This window comes from Athene cunicularia (assembly GCF_003259725.1).
Source record: "Athene cunicularia isolate RWA chromosome Z unlocalized genomic scaffold, athCun1 chrZ_part1, whole genome shotgun sequence".
Taxonomy (NCBI): Eukaryota; Metazoa; Chordata; class Aves; order Strigiformes; family Strigidae; genus Athene; species Athene cunicularia.
Window position 1 is genome coordinate 36,004,341 of NW_020799142.1, and position 16,478 is coordinate 36,020,818.

At 44.0% G+C, this 16,478-nt stretch overlaps 1 protein-coding gene across 1 annotated transcript in view; it reads right to left on the reverse strand.

The window, feature by feature from the left end:
• Positions 1-16,478, reverse strand: part of DCC (DCC netrin 1 receptor) — a 260,983-nt gene that overhangs the window by 188,150 nt on the left and 56,355 nt on the right. The window contains exons 4-5 of the mRNA XM_026865876.1: positions 13,405-13,561; positions 11,642-11,760 (exon numbers count right to left, since the gene is read on the reverse strand). Coding sequence (XP_026721677.1) covers positions 11,642-11,760; positions 13,405-13,561 — 276 coding nt within the window. The remainder of the gene's footprint in view (positions 1-11,641; positions 11,761-13,404; positions 13,562-16,478) is intronic.

The window sequence follows — 16,478 nt, forward strand, 5'->3', positions numbered from 1 at the left end:
CCTGCTGGAGGGACCAGCCCATTTAATTTTGACAGGACCAATTTCAGAGTACGTGCTCCAGGACAGTAAATGGTAACTTTTGATGGCTGCTCACCTTGGCCCTCTATTCCTCCGAGAATCAGAGTGTTTTCTGAACAAATAATGGCTCTCACTGCTTTCAAGCCATCCCCTCCCCAGCCCAATCTTCCACTCCCGGGGAAAGGAACAGCAAGGCGAGAACGCTGCTGAATATAAATAGGAGTAAAGCACATTATAATTACAAATCTGGCTATCCAATGTACAGCTCTAAACCCTGAAATGATAGGCTGACAGTGTCATCCCAACCCAGACACCAATTACAATTACATCTAACCAAGGCCACTGAGCCAGACAGGGGAAGGGGTGGATGAAAGATGCACCATCTCAGGGATTCAGCTCCTAAACTTCCAAGAAATATCATTCCACAGATTATTAGCAAATCGCTCGAGCTAAATAATTAATGTTTAAACAAGGGGCATGGTGCTGGTGGTGAATGGGAGAGAAGGAAGAAATGGAGGAGAGGAAGAGGGAGAATATAAGAAAGCTGCTTTAATTTTTTTTTTTCCTCCTGTCGCTCAGATAAGACATTTGCATTCCTAGAAGAAATGCGGCTGCTTCCTCCCCTAGGAGCTTGCACAATACTTTATTGTCCGATTGTTTTTAATTTTTATCTTAGTTTTTCTTCCCTTCTTACTCTCTGATCCAAGGGATGCAAATAAACATACAGAGAAAGACCTAACAGGTCGGAATCAATATCAGAACCAAAAGAAAGAAAAAAAAAAAAGAAAAATCAGCATCTTTGCCCCCAAGCCCGTGCTCAGCAGTGTCAGAAGGCAGGAGAGCTGCTTTGATCTTAACAAGAGCCTGTCTGCTCCTAAACCCTAAACCGGGCTTGTGCTGCAAAATCAATTTGTGAGCTCATCACAGAAATCCGTATTAAACTATTTAGTCTATATTTAACACTATAACGAGGATAGTCAGGGTGAATTAAACGGATTTTATTCCAGGTGGCGAAGAGCCAAAGTTTACCCCTTCCTCTTTAAATTGTTTCCCAGACCCATCTTTTGCAACCCTGAAAAATCGCCTTTTTGCCCACAGGATGCCCGGAGGGATGACAAAGCCCATCATCTTTTATTGTTTGAGCTGTGGGTGCTAACGAAACCAACATTATTTTAGGCTTCAGATCGGTATTGGCGGCACATTTTTGGAGCTCTCGCAACGTGCTCCGTGTGTCGCCCTGTACCACTGGCCCCTAAATATGAATAAAAGCCAAACTAATGAAATAACTAGCGGTTTCCTAAACAGGACCATGTACAAGTCGATGAGTTTGGGGGTTATTTCCCCTAAATCTTTTCCCTCAGGATGTAAAGACAGAAAGTTAGTATCACCGACAAATATGCCCAAAGATTAATTTGCTGGTTTCCCCATGAAGCAAACGCATTCAGCTATTTCTTACCCCTTCTTATCGTTGATCAAATGGCAGCTCAGCAAATCGGTTGCTGCTGGGAAGGTGACAGGGTGGCGCGCTACATCTAAAAACCCATCGGCACTCAGGATTGCAGACAATGCATCTCCTAACCTTATTACTCCTGAACTCTGCAGTGGAACGTCAGCTACGCTTCTAGAGGAAACGGTTATGTTTAGGGGAAAATGAGCACCTCTGAAAGGGGGAAAAGAGATGACAGAGGAGTTAACTAATTTAAACTCTGGGTTATGAAGTGGCAGGTGAAGTCAGAAGCCTGGGATGAAACAACCAGCTATCCACAGCCAAATGAACGAGGCTGGAAGGACACGAGCCATAGAATCCCAGAACAATCCGGGTTGGAAAAGCCCTTGCAGCTCCTCCAGCTCAACCATGACCCTCCCCCTGACCGTTCCCAACTCCCCCAGATCCCTCAGCGCTGGCTCAGCCCGACTCTTCAACCCCTCCAGGGATCCCGGGGACTCCCCCCCTGCCCTGGGCAGCCCATTCCAACGCCCAACAGCCCCTTCTGCACAGAAATCCTTCCTCAGAGCCAGACTAAACCTGTGCTCCAGACCCTGCCCCAGCTCCGTTGCCCTTCTCTGGCCACGCTCGAGTCACTCAATGGCCTTTTTGGGGTGAGGAGCCCAACACTGAACCCCCTCAGCGAGGGGCGGCCTCCCCAGTGCCCAGCCCAGGGCTCAGATCCCTTCCCTGGCCCTGCTGGCCACGCCAGTGCTGACACCAGCCAGGATGCCGTTGCCCTCCTTGGCCCCCTGGGCACACTCTGGCTCATTCTCACCCCCCCAGTCCCTCTCTGACCGGCAGCTCTCCAGCCACTCCTCCCCAGGCCTGGAGCCCCCCTGGGGGTCGTTGTGGCCCAAGGGCAGCCCCCGGCATTTGCCCTCAGTGAAACTCCCCCAGTTGGGCTCAGCCCATGGCTCCAGCCTGCCCAGGTCTCTCTGCAGAGCCTCCCCACCCTCGAGCAGACCAACACTCCCACCCAGCTGGGTGTCATCTGCAAACTGACTGAGGGTGCCCTCGATCCCCTCCTCTAGATCATCAATAAAGATGTCAAACAGGAGTGGCCCCAGCACCCAGCTCTGGGGGACACCACTCATGACCGGCCGCCAACTGGATTTAACTCCGCTCACCACAGCTCTCTGGGCCCGGCCATCAGACAGTTTTTTACCCAGCGCAGCGTGTGCCCATCCAAGCCTCGAGCAGCCCATTTCACCAGGAGAATGCTGTGGGAACCGGTGTCAAAGGCCTTACTAATGTCAAGGTTGACAACACCCACAGCCTTTCCCTCATCCAACAAGCAGGTCTCCTGGTCATAGAAGGAGATCAGGTTTGTCAGGCAGGACCTGCCTTTCAAAAACCCCCGCTGACTGCGCCTGAGCATCTGTTTTTCCCGCACACGTTGTGTGCTGGTACTCAGGATGAGCTGCTCCATCAACTTCCCGGGCACCGAAGTCACCTGTAGCATCTTTCAGCCACAAGAAATCAGACATTCGCAAATGAGGGTAGAAAACAAACCCAGTGGCCTTTGGAGAGCAAAACGCAGGAGCTGCTCCACACAGAGCTGAGGGGAAGTACAACCCACTTGTCCCAATTGGCTGCAGACACCCCCAGCCCAAACTCAGGCTTGGCTGCCCTCACCTCAGATTTTCTTCGGAATGTGATTTGGCACCTCTTACAGATCTTTCTGCAGCGTTACTTCACCGCGGAACATGTTGCGTCGCTCTCGTGGAAACACCAAATGATGAAGTTACGCCCAACCCGAGCGAGCAACCGCTCAATGAGCTGCTCGGGGAAAATCTCTCTTCCTTGCCCTCAAATTCCTGCCTGAAAAAGGAAGCTTTCTGGTATGCAGAAGGTCATTCACACAATACTGGTGGAAAAAAAAAAAAAAATCTCCTTTTCAAGGTTTAAAAGACCAAAAAACCCCACAAAATCTTCATAGTAAGAGATCCTGGATGAAATCATTATATCCAGTTTTCAGCACCAAACTCATATAAGACTAAAAAGTACATCTCTTTCCATATTTATAACATAAGTCATTTCAGCTCTGCTCTTCTGACAAATTAAATTCTAACACGTCTCGGAGTCTTTGAACTAATTGTGCAGTTATTCGTTCTATCTTGTGATTATTGTGACGTTGCCGTGTAAAGTCAATAGACAGTGAGCGATATTTTAATTACCATCACTTAAACTCTAATCGTGTTCCGGTTTCCCACGATTGTTATTTACCGACGTATATCCTTTATTAAAGAAAAAAAAAAAATCATCACAAGGCTGGATTTTAAATGGTTAATAGCATTATAGGAGGTTATTACCCTCCGCTGTCTTTTTTTTTTGTATTATCCTAAATCTATTTTAATAGATAGTTGTGTTCCTGTTAGAGTGCAAACAGCATTTTCTTACAACCCTCACGCTATTTTCTGTAAAATTCTATTGTGTCTTTACACAACCTCCGTGCTTGGATCACTCTTTAATTGTATGGTTTGGGTTTTGAAAGCACAAACGTGACTCGGGAAGTACAAACGTTCTTAGATGTCTAACTGACACCTTAGGTGACTAAGATAACCTAACAAATGGTTTCTAAAATGTCAATCTTCCATTCCGTCACTCATCACCTGTTGACTGCTGAAGGCGCGAGAGCTCCCCAAACACTTCAATATCTCCCATGAGCTCCTGAACTTCTCTCCCTGGTTGTACAAACCCACCCCCAAACCCCGAGAGCTCCCTGCCTTCCCCAGGCACCGGTGTGTTCACCCGAGGGTACGTTACTGGTGCCACGAGGGACACACAACCCAAACCCCAAAGGTGTCCCAAGGTGTCCCAGCAGCCACCCATCAGCAACACTCCACAGGGACAGGGAACATCCAGGTCCAGCTCTTCACCATCTCAGACTCATAAAAGCTACAAGAACACTCCTACTTATGACAGGACCATTAATTTTGGGCTGCTCTTGTCTCCCTTCAGCTGAAACTGTCTATAAAGACTCATCCAGTTTACCCAGATCTTTTACACGCAGGAAGGCAGCGCCAACCCAGCTAAGAAACACCTCGCCCCAGAACACCCGACATTTCATCAAAATACATCAACGAGAGAAGAGACATCCTACTTCAGCCCAGGAGACACCTCCTGGTCTCACCACACTCTCACATGACCCTTCTCCCCAGACCAGGGCCTCCCTCTTGCTGAATTTCTCCCCGACCGTCCAAATATTCAAAATTTTGCCTGAGCTGCAATTTCCCACAGTCGAGAGAAAGCAGAGTGACTCCGGCCCAGAAGCTCATCTCCTGAGCTTCACAGGAGACTGCGGAGGTGTAGAAACCCAGCTGCCAGGCTTTGAAACCGTTAGGGCTCTTACAGAACAAAGTCACCCAGTTTTATATTGGTATTTTAAGACAAGATCAAGGACCTCTAACCGCATCTTTCCCCATTTTATTAGAGTCCACGGATTCCAGCAACGTTCACTGGATCGATGGGAAGCACAACCAGAAACGATCTCGTGAACCCAACTAATCCTTTCCTACACCCCATGGCCAGATTAAAAATATCCCCAGCAGATGTTTACCTAACTTGTTCTTATTAAAGTCCTGTGAAGATGGAAGCTTCAAAAATCTTCCAAGACAATCCCTTGCAGAGCGTCTGTCTAGAGGTGCCTTCTAAGCACCTCTGTTGGTTTTAGGCGGGGCTTTATCTACCGACTCTGTTTTCTAACGAGAAAAATATTCTGCTGATTTTGCATTTTTGCATACATCCGTTATAAATACCCAGTAAGGTGTCATAATATTATGGCAAAGACCACCATAAAAGCAAATAAACAAAATTTATTCTTACTATTATCCTGATTATTACTGCTTATGCGGTGCAATAAATGCGAGCAGCTTACCAGTTGTGCATACCGAAAGAAGGACGTTAAATCTCTTGTTTCAACATTAAAAAAAAAAAAAAAAATCCTGACACTGGTTCATGGCGTTATTCTTCTCCCCATCCCTGGGCATAGGGTGCTTTTAGAGCTTTTTTGTTGCGAGCGGTTTCCCCTCAAGCACCTCTTTGGCCATCGCCAGTGGGGGGGCTCCAGACAGGATGAGGATACAGCACATGAAATTTTTTTCAGGGTCCAGAACCACCAGGCACAGCCCCCTCCCATGGGCCCCCCACTGTCTGAGGCTGCCACCTCAACTTTGGGGAGAAATTCTCATGTCCGGGCTACATCACATTTCATCCTTGGAGCTGCATCCCACGGAAGGTTACACCTCATTTCCCCAAGGTATATTTATAATATTATTTTTAATTTTGAAGCATCTTAAATACTCATTGTCCCTCCTTAGGAACAGCACCCCAGTGCCATGAACAAGTTTGCCAGCCAAGAGCAGCGTGGCAATGGCCAAGCCGGAGGCAGCGAGGCTCAGCGGGGTGCAGGATCCCTGCTCCAGTGCAGGAATTTGCCTCCGCATTCTTTTATTTAGGAGAAGTCCGTATGGTCAGTCTAACTTGCACCGCATGACTAAATCAGCCTTCAGAAAAGAAATGTCTTTCCACATCCCAGTAGAACTACCAGTCTCTGTGTTAGAGGGGAAAATAGATATATAAAAATAGATATATATCAGAAATAAATATATATTATATATATATATATATGAAATTTATGAGTGGGATCTTGAAATAATCTCTCAGTCCTTTCTTCTGCTCTGTCTCTGCCTGCACAACGTGAAGTAGCTCCGTGAAATTTCCTATTTCTAACCCACCCAAGGCATAAAGCGCAGCCTCAAGAGACGACACATTCCAGCTTCCCCTTCAAAGGCAGGATCGGGATTATTAGTACAAAGAGACATCTGCCCAAACTCTTCAAATTTCAAATAAACGCGACGCCTCATCACTACTTTTTCAGTGTTTTACCGGTTCTTAAGAAAAATGCCCTGGTTTTCCTGATATTTGAAATCATGGGGGTTATTTCAGATTAATTTTAAGGCTGAACATAAACAAGATTAACATACGTGGTTTGGCTTTCCCCACAGGATGGCAAGGACTAAAAATCGGAAGTTTTAATGGCAATATTAACCCAGTTTTGTAGCACAGAGATGGAATTTATTTTGTGCGTTTGATTGTTTGGGGTTTTTTAATTGGGGTAGCAAATATAAATAACACTTTTGTAATTATAAATAAGAAGTAGGATAAGTAATTATAAATAATACTTATGATAATAAAGGGAGGGGAAATGGTGCCTCGGAGAATGTTTTTGTAGTAGGAATTCAAGGAGAGAGGAAGGTTTTTGAAAATTATTTGAGTCAATCCCCGTTTCTTTAGCGAGGAAAAAGTAATTCGCAGGTTTCCCAAGCTAAAGACTTATCCTACAGGAATGCAAAGTCTTTGCAAAGGTCCCACGCCTGCAAAAATGTTAAATCTGCTAGCTGCTACGCTGAAAATCTGACGTGAGAAGGAGCTACACAAGTTGTAAGTAGAGGAATTAAAAAAAAAAAAAACCAACAAACAAACAAAGAAACCACCCAACAACACGTGATTAAAAAAGACAAAGATAACGGCACAGCGGGGCTCAAACACCCACACGATGGCGACCGGCCACCGAGGACCAACACCCGTATCCTACATCTACATCTGGAGATCATCCCTGGATGGACATGGAATAATCCCTTCGGCAAATAATTCTGGGCCGTGCCCTCTCCTGTGGTGGCAGCACGACCAGCCCGGGTCCTGGTTAGTTAGAACGCCCCAGAGATCGTTATCTTTGTTGCTCTGCTTGCCAAATTAGCTACTGCTAATAATGCCAAGAGTAAAGAGTGATTTGCAGCACCGGTCTCTGCCACAGGACGGCTTCCAAAGCTGAAGATTTTTCCAGCGAGGAATTTATTGCCGGAAAGACAGCCGATAATTATCCCACCGCATACACAAGGTGCTTATTTCAGGGCTGGCTTCATCTGATCTTTCACCTGCTAGAATAAAACAACCTCTCCAACCCATCTCATGACTCTGTGAAGGATGGAGCCGTGAGGAGCCACTGGCATAAAGCAAATAACTGTCTGGAAGTTCTTTATAGGAAGATTTTCCTCTGGGACATTCGCTTCATCTTGAAGTTATGCATGTCCATCACTCACCACCACGCTGTTCTCTAGTCATTTCCTAGGTGTGCAAATAACAGGGTTTTATACAGCTATAAAAATAAGACAGTCAGCTGAGATCTCTTTCAGCTGTTTTTTTTTTGTTGGGTTTTTTTTTTTTTTCCTTGCTGAGAATTTGTTTTCCAGCACATGTAACCAGATGCGTATATTGTAGGCTTTCTTCCCGCTACCTGCTCAATACGATCACACATTCCCATAGACCGTAGGAAGTCCATAAAAAAAAAAAAAAAAAGAGAAGCAGGCAAACAGCAGAGTGGCCTGAGAAATCCCGAACTTGTGTGTTGCAGATGATGAGCGAAGTGAAATAATTAAATCTGGCTCATTTATTGCTTTGGTTTTATAGAAATAAGAAGCATTTATAGTCACAATTTTTTTTTTCTTCTTGTTATCAACCGGTGAGCAACCTCTTCCTGATTGTTAAGGGGAAAGAAAGGAAAAAGGAGGAGAAACAACCCCAAGTGTGCTGGAACCTACAAATATTCCTTGATTTATTGACTAACGCATGTATTGCAGACCATCTACTATTGCTTTTTTTTTTTTTTTTTACCCTAGTTCTTAACGTTAAGTACAATGTCTCTCCAGTCATAATCTCAGTTTAAAAGGACAGAAATTCTACATTTCTCAGGGAGCTCGCTGGCTTTTTATAGCCTAAGCAACACATCTCGAAGGAGTTTTGAAGATCCTATAGCCGCATCTGGAATACTAACAGTGGAAGCTGTTATCTACGTGAGCTCACAGCCACGGGTTGGCTTTCACTTCTCATTTCAGCATTATCTAATTCCAATTTAGCACCCCAGCCTTTACAAGGGGTGTATCTAGTCTCATTTTATACTTGTTTTAACGCCAACTTCTGGGCACTTACTTCAGGTTCTGCAGCTACCCGTGGTCAGCAGCGGACGCGGATCTACGCATCTACGTAGCCACAAGCGTAGTAGGAGGAATTAGACTGATTATATGCGGGAGCCATTATCTCCCAACAATTATATATCGCTACCTGAATAAAACTCTCAAAATTCCCCAGCAGAACGTACGTAATAGATTTAACCCACCGACTGTTCCAAAGTATTTGCAAAACTTAAAGAGGAAACTATCTGCAGTCTTACGAATCACACCAAAAAAAAAAAAAAAAAAAAAAAAAGGGGGCTATTTTAAGTTTGGGGTTGAAATCATTGGTCAGGTGCAATCATTTTTAGTTCAAGAAAGGGTTTCAACTGACCCCGGTTTTCAGGAAAAAAAGCAGCTCAGACAAGCCGTCAACATGTCTCTGCTCACGCCCCTTCCTCATTAACGGCTCCAGAAGGTGATGAGAGCTCTTAATGAGCATCTTGAAACTTCACTGTGCTCTCCTAAAAACACACCAACAATCCCAAGCGTGGGGTCTGCTGGGCCCTTGCCTCCCCCAGGAAAGCGGGGAGCCCCTACCCGAGCCCCCCCACCCCACCCCAGACCCCAGCCACGTCATGCAGAGCTCAAGCTGAAGCACTAGACTTGTGCTAAGCCCAGCCCAACAAAACCAAAGCTGAGGGGGCTACGTTGTTCCCGCCACAGCCAGCCCCACTGCTTCATTTGTATTTCTAGTTGGCTTCTCCACCATCTGTGCATGCCGGCCCTCCCTTCATCTCAGAGGAATCGGAGTGGCATTGTTTGAAGATCTGATTAAATAGCCAGAAAAAAAAAAAAGTAATCCATCACTTAAAAAGGGAAATGGAGACAGTTTACAATGGTGTCCCGTAGCTCTTTAGGATTTTCTTTCCATTTTTCCTCGATTTTATTTTTAATCCAATGCCAAACATAATAAACACCAACAGAGTGTAAAATTTACTGACAGCATTTCACTCGCAATCACTAGCTGGGAGCAGCAACGAGTTATCCGGTTTCCCCTAGGACGTTCCTAGCACCAGATTAAACCCCGCTACGGTAGGAAATGGTTTCCTTCAGATGTTCATGCCCGTAAATATAATCTGAGGACACAAACTAAACGGGAGATTCAGCTTAAAAGAAAACGGAGAGAAAACCAACAAAAACCCAACTGCGCGTCTCCCCGCGACAAGATCTGATGCAGAGCTGGTTGGTTCTGAGGGGGATGATGATCCCAGCCAGCCTTCCACAATATCACCTCGACTTTTTAATTTTTTTTTTTAATTTTTTTTTCCCTGCCTGTGAAATCTAGTTGGCAAATGTCTCCTCATTTTCACATTTTTTCCCTCACGGAAGAGTTCTCAAACAGAGGGAAATGCTCACCTGGTGAGATCCTGGCAGAGGGCACGTATGGAAGTGGGAACCCAAATAAATATCTGCCTCTTGATCCTGATACCCAACCACCAAGCTCAGTTGGCCAATTAGCCCCGGGGAGCAGGAAGAGGAAGGAGCCTGAGCTGGAGGGTCACGTTAGCAGGAGGAGGATAATAATGACTCAATGAATATTAAGATTTTTCTCCGTTTACCCCCTCCCAGATCTCCCACTAAGCTGCCCATTTTTCATGGCTCCAAAGCGTCTGCACCAGAAATGTCATGGGGAGAGGGGGACTATTAAAAGGTCTCTGACAATTCCCCAGTTGCTCCTGGACTTTCTTTCAGGCAGTGGAGAGAAAAGAAAGAGGAGGAGGAGGAGAAAAAGAAAGAGCTTCACGAGGAGAAGGAGGACGAGGGAGGTGAGCTTCAAAAAACCCGTGACGCAAAATACACGTTCAGCCGCTCACTGGCGACAGAGACAGAAAACAAAAGGAGAAATCTTACCCCTGGTTCCCATTTTCATTTGCTTTAAGCATTTTCATGGAAAAGACTTTGCAAACGGGGGATCTGCGGCTTCCAGGGATGCTTAATCCTCACTTACGGTTTACGAGATGATGGCAGCTACGGCCCCGTGGTACTGCCACCTCCCTCCGCACTGCCTGGAACTGCTCTGGATGATGGTTCTCATCACACAACAGGACTGAACTCGGATGCATCTCAGCAAACATCCCTGCTCAGCGTTCAGACGAGACTCCTTAAGAGTCAGACGACTGCAGCTAACGAGAACGTGGACCGAGGTCGTCCTTATTTTCCTCTTTCCAAAAGCTCAGTTTTTTTGGCAAAGCTTTAAAACTTCACACGGATGCTGTGTGTGGAAACTTAAAAGGATTTCCCAAGGAAATTCTACGGCACAAGCTATTGGGCTGGTTAATTGATCTGTGTCGACTGAGAATTTGTGGGCTACCAAGATTCTGCTCTTCCCAGTCCAAATCGGAGAATGAACAACGCTTCAGCCTGTTCTCTTGCTCTCGGCTTGCTGCCATAATCCATGAGAAGTAGCACGTGTAGCCTGCAGCCCAGTGCAGGTCATTAATCATTTATTACCCAGAAACTCTGAAAGACTTTGATCTATGTTTTACCTATCATCCAGCTTAAGATGGAGACATCTTTGCGCTAGTTAAAACCCCATAAAGCAGTAAACACGCTGCCGCACATAAAACCAAACACTTCTTAATTTCAGGGCAACAACAACAACAACAACAAAATTGAAAATTCGCCCTTCCAGCATCTAGACACCAACCTTTTGATCTCAACGGCTGGCTGCACTTCATATCCCGCTGCCAAACGGTTCTTTTTCTTCCCCTCTTTTTCTTCCCTTTCCCTGAGATAAATATTCTACAACGGCTTAATGCAGAAGTGAGTACGATGTAATTCCCAACCGCTTATGGACCGCTTTATTCCATCACCTCCCCCGTTTGTGATCACCTTCTCATATTTCAGCAGGATAAAACCCCACCAATAGATAGTAAGACATTGTCGGTGGCTTTTCATGTAGGTTTAGTTGGCCTCTGGAGTCATCTTCTAGGACAAGGTCGGTATTTGTAATTGCCCCAGTGACCAAAATGCCTCAAACTATCCAATAGCCTGGACACGCTTTTAACTACAGCCAGCCAGCTGGATAAGTAAGAGGGAGTAAAGAAGAGTAGCTGGCCATTTGGGATTTTTATGTTAATAGCATTAATTACGTCTACAGTTCTGTATGTCCTTTGCATCTTACCAGGCTCTGGGATGATTAGCTGTGCACCGGCCTGTGCGTTTCCAGCTTCACTTTCAGCTACACACTGATAAAAACCTTCATCTGACTTTACCAAGCCCAGAATCCGTAAGTTGCTGCCAAAAAAAAAAAAAAAGAGAAAGGAAGGAAGTGGAGAGAATTAATTAGAAAAACACCATCCAAAGTGAATGCGGATTAGAAAACCTTGCCAGAGCGGCTATTCCGTGAAACACAGCACCGCGTGTGTAATCTCGGCTCCAGCTCACATAGCCCTGGTCCTTAGGGGGCCGTAACCATAAGCCCTTACATCGGGAATCTCTTGGCACTTCGTGGTCTTTGCGTTTCGTTTGATGGTGTCTCCAGCCCAAGGGTCAATTCCCTTTCCTGCACAGAGTCCACGCGAAACCCGGCTCAAGACTTAAGCTCCAAATTAGAGCCATCGTTGGAGCAGCGCTCCGAAACGTTGGCTTGGCTCTCTGCTGCGGGGAAGATCTAAGAGAACTTTTAACTCTGCATCTTTGAACAAATACTGTTCTGAAAGGTCAAAGCCTCCTTATGGCTCGAGGCCTGGAGATCCTCCAGAAAAGGTCACTCTACGCCTACTTCATCCGAACCAGAGTTAACTTTGCACTTCTGTTAGCACAAGCAGAAACCAATTATGCTGGGTAGAATATCTCAAGTGAGGGGTATGCTCTGCCTGAAATATATCTTCTGTTAACTACGAAGGGAAATAATTTTTCACCACCTCCGCCTCAGAACCGGAACAGCAACAGAGCTGTCTTTTCATTGGACGGCTTCTGGCTGCTTTCGAAAAAGCAATGATGGAGAAAAACCCGGTGGAATTTGCTGATGGATGTGGCAAAATAAGTCTGTCCTGTAGGAGAACCACTTTTTTTTTTTCTGTGTGTGTGAGAGGTAATTAAAAGACACGATCGCAATCAGTGTTGTTACGAGATAAAAAAAATTATAAAGTGCTGGACCAAGCCACGCCCCTGAAGAAGCCACGCCCCATAGCCTATGGATATCTTCGCGGTGGCTGAAGTTTTTCAAGATGTCTCCAACATCTCCGCTTACTTACAAGCGGGACAGCTCTCAGGAGAGGCCAGCTAGACCGAGCCTATCAGAAAAACCCGGCTTAAATTCTTAGCCTGTATAATAGTGACTTCAACTAAAAGGGATGGGAATTCTTACTTCGGGTAGGGGGCACAAGAATTCTTCTTGAAAAGTTGTAATTATGGCAAATGACAACCATTTTGAACCCCCTGTGCCCGAGTATAATTTCCTTGGAGAAGCGATCTATTATTTTCGTTCAAAAAAGGGCAACAGCGAGTAACGGAAATCACGAACATGAGGAAAACAATATTATTAATATTCTTATGAAGCTGCCCTCATATATATTATTAACCTCATATTATTAACCTGACTGTGTTGCTTCTCCGTGAAAAGACCACGTTCAAATATTACTAAAACAGAAATATTGTCAACGGTCTTGACCTGACACATCTCAGTACAGCGTGCCTTATTAATTAATTAATTAATTTATTTATTTATTTATTTATTTATTTATTTACATTAGAAAACAAAGTTTATTTATATTAGAAAAAATAATTATTTATATTAGAAAACAAAATTTCTTCCACATCCTTCCGGAAGACCAATATATTTGTGAAGGGAACGATTGAATCAAATACCAGAAGACATTTCACACCTTTTTTTTTTTTTTTTTAAAAAAAAGATCAATTCTAATAAGTAAAAGCCAGATAATTACCACTATCTGGAAATAGTCGCTAGGAATGACCACTTCTCCATTCTTGATCCACTCCACCGTAGGAACGGGCTTACCAGACACGGCACATTCAAACTCAATGTCCATACTCTCGTAGGCGTAAAGATTCGAAGGGCGAATTAAAAACCACGGTGGAACTGCAAACAAGACGGGGAAACAGTGAAAGTGGCGATGAGGAGAGAGAAAATAAAGGAAGGTTTAGAGAGTAAATCGTTTCAGTGAGCCAGAAGAATATTAGATATAAATAGAAAACCGCTCTATAATTCAAATTATTCTCTTGAACCCTGAGCCTGTTAAAATTTAAATAGTAGGGAAAGCATTTACTCGAGAAAATACACTTAAACAGCCGATGTTAATTTGTTTTTTTCCCCCAAATTAAAGAATTAAAACATGGATTTAGAAGACGTAGATTGATTTGTAACAAAATATTATAGATAATTCTCACTAAGCAAGTATGGGGGTGGGTAATAAAATCTCATTCATTTCAAAGGATCAGATGCCAACTGCGTACGTCACAAAGTTCTACGAGTCAACACAAGTCCGGGCACATTTCGGTGCAAGTTAAAAATATTCGGAGTAGAAATATTTTCAATGTAACCAAGAAGGACTTTTGACTGGGTTTATAGAAGACGAAGGGATAATCAATAACTAGGAAATCTGTCCCCAGTGAGTGGAAGAAGTACCAGGTTGAGTTATCTCTGCTGAAAATGAATTCTTATTAAGCTAGCAATTATCTGTTGCCTCGCCTTTCTCTAATGTATTCACAGCTTTTCTGTACGCTATATGATATGCTAATTTAATATCGTCATTCTTGTAATACCAGGGTGATGGAAATCTGCAATTTGAGGAAAACTCTTCATATATTTCTAACAAGCCCCACCCCGCGTCGTACCGAAAAACAGACGCGAGCACCCAGCAGCCCGCGTACGTTTTGTCACAGGTTTTTGTAGAGGGACGACGGGCTCTGTTTTGACTAGCCACGGTTGCCAGGAAGCCACGATAGTTTCATTTCCAAATACCATTTGTGACTTATTTCAGATGCAAAATCCGATTGTATCTCTTCAGTCATCGCTCCCGATGTCTGATTAGAATATTTATAACGCCATCATATTAAAAAAAAACAACAACCCACCCAACCTTTAAATTAAAAGAAAATGAAGATTATAAAAATAAATTGCACAGAATTTAAGAAACATTAGAACCGAGGCTGCCCTCATTTCCCTCCCTCAGGCCCCGGGTTTCCAAGGATTCCACTGTGCTCCTCAATCACCCAATCAAACATCGTTTCTTCGCAGCCTCCCTCGGTGCTCCAGGAGGACCCCGCTCGCCAAAAGAGCAATTCAGGATTTCATTTCAAACTTCCTATTTAGTACGCGGCTTCACGATTTCTAGTTTTCAAATTTTTCCCTCCAAACAAAATGATTCATTTCCCAGAGGGTTTTTTTTATTATTACTATTTTTTTTTAATTTTTTTCCCCGTCTCGTTCCTATTTCTACAATACCTGCGGGATCCACAATCTCATAGTAGTCGCACACTACTAACCGAACTACCAGGGGAAAGGGCAAAAATACCCGCCTTGTTTTTTCTTATCCCGTTTGATATGATTTAGAGGAGTTTCTGTTATACAGTAAATATACTAATGTGTTTTTCTTTTTTTACCCACCACCCCTAAAAGTCTTACTGGGAATGAAGAAAATGACGAAAACATCTGCAACCTATGAACGCGTGGTCTAAGCACCCAAACCCGCGTCTGGTAGGAATACTATGGCAGACATAAGGATGAAATTGTGCTCTTCAGGGTCTGCATTTCATCACCTTAACTACAAAACTATTTTTTTTTCATTTTTTTTCTTTTTTTTTTTTTTCTTTTCCTTATTGACAATAAAGTTTCCAGCTTTAGTAATAAATAAAGGCAGAGTCCTAGCCATCATCACCTCTTCAATCCTACACTCCCGCTTAATCCTGAGCGCTCTCCAAACTTGTGTGCACAACGAGGTAGAAATACTGTGAAGAAAATGAGATTATTTTATTTAAAAACTGCATGGAATGCATAAAAACAACCAGATCAAGTAAGACTGCCGATTTTTTATGTCAGCGCTTTCTTGAGTTTTAGCAATTGCTCCTGCTTTTGAGCTAAGTTACCCACAATAAGCACCCGCCCCCCGGCCATCTTCTCTGTTCCTTGGATCCGATTGGTCGCGTTTACCACATATTGAATAATTTTGGATACCTCGAAGCTCCTGATCCACTTCAGATCAAAACCAGCGCGTGCAAATTAAAACCGATGAGGGGTCCTGATTAACTTAGCTGCCCGATTTCCTATAGGAAAGGCTCAGACGGTTTGGATCCGAAACGCTCCAGGCTGGGCCCTTCTTGCTCTGTGGCCCGAGGGAGGTTAAATCAAGGTCTCGAGACCAAACAGCCCCAAATGCGGGAGGTTTTGTAGATGATTTTTCAAAGAAAGCAGCGCTCATAAGGAAACCCTCGTAACTAGGGTGCTGATCAAGAGGGTTTAAAAAAAATATATATATATCGCTTACACTAGAGATACAAAAAAGAGACAATTTAGTGGCCAAGCTCTGAAGAATCAGCATTGATAGTGAGGCTCAAGGGAAAAGAAACGAGCTCTTCAGTCAAGAAAAACCCTAAGAAAAACAAAAAAATTAAGACAGAATCACATTCATATGTTAATTTTTAACCCTTTTTTTTATTATTATTATTTTTTACACTACAGTCCTAGTAGAATTTATTCACCGCACTCACATCAAACCGCCAGTACCTCCGTAAGTTTATAAACCACCTAATTTTTCAGAGCTCTGACCAAACCATAAACTACTCAATCTTCATTTAGAGCGCTTTACTGCGATGTCACCAGAAGCCTGCAATTAATTTGCAGACTTGTAATTCACAGATTCCCGCCAGTTATTCTTTACGACGCACACGCTCCGGGGCTCCGACCCTGCTTGCCTGCAGCTTTTCATTCCCTCCACCAGAACTGTTGCTCCTCTCCCCTCATCTTTCTCTTTTTTTTTTTTTTTTTTTTTTTTTTTTTT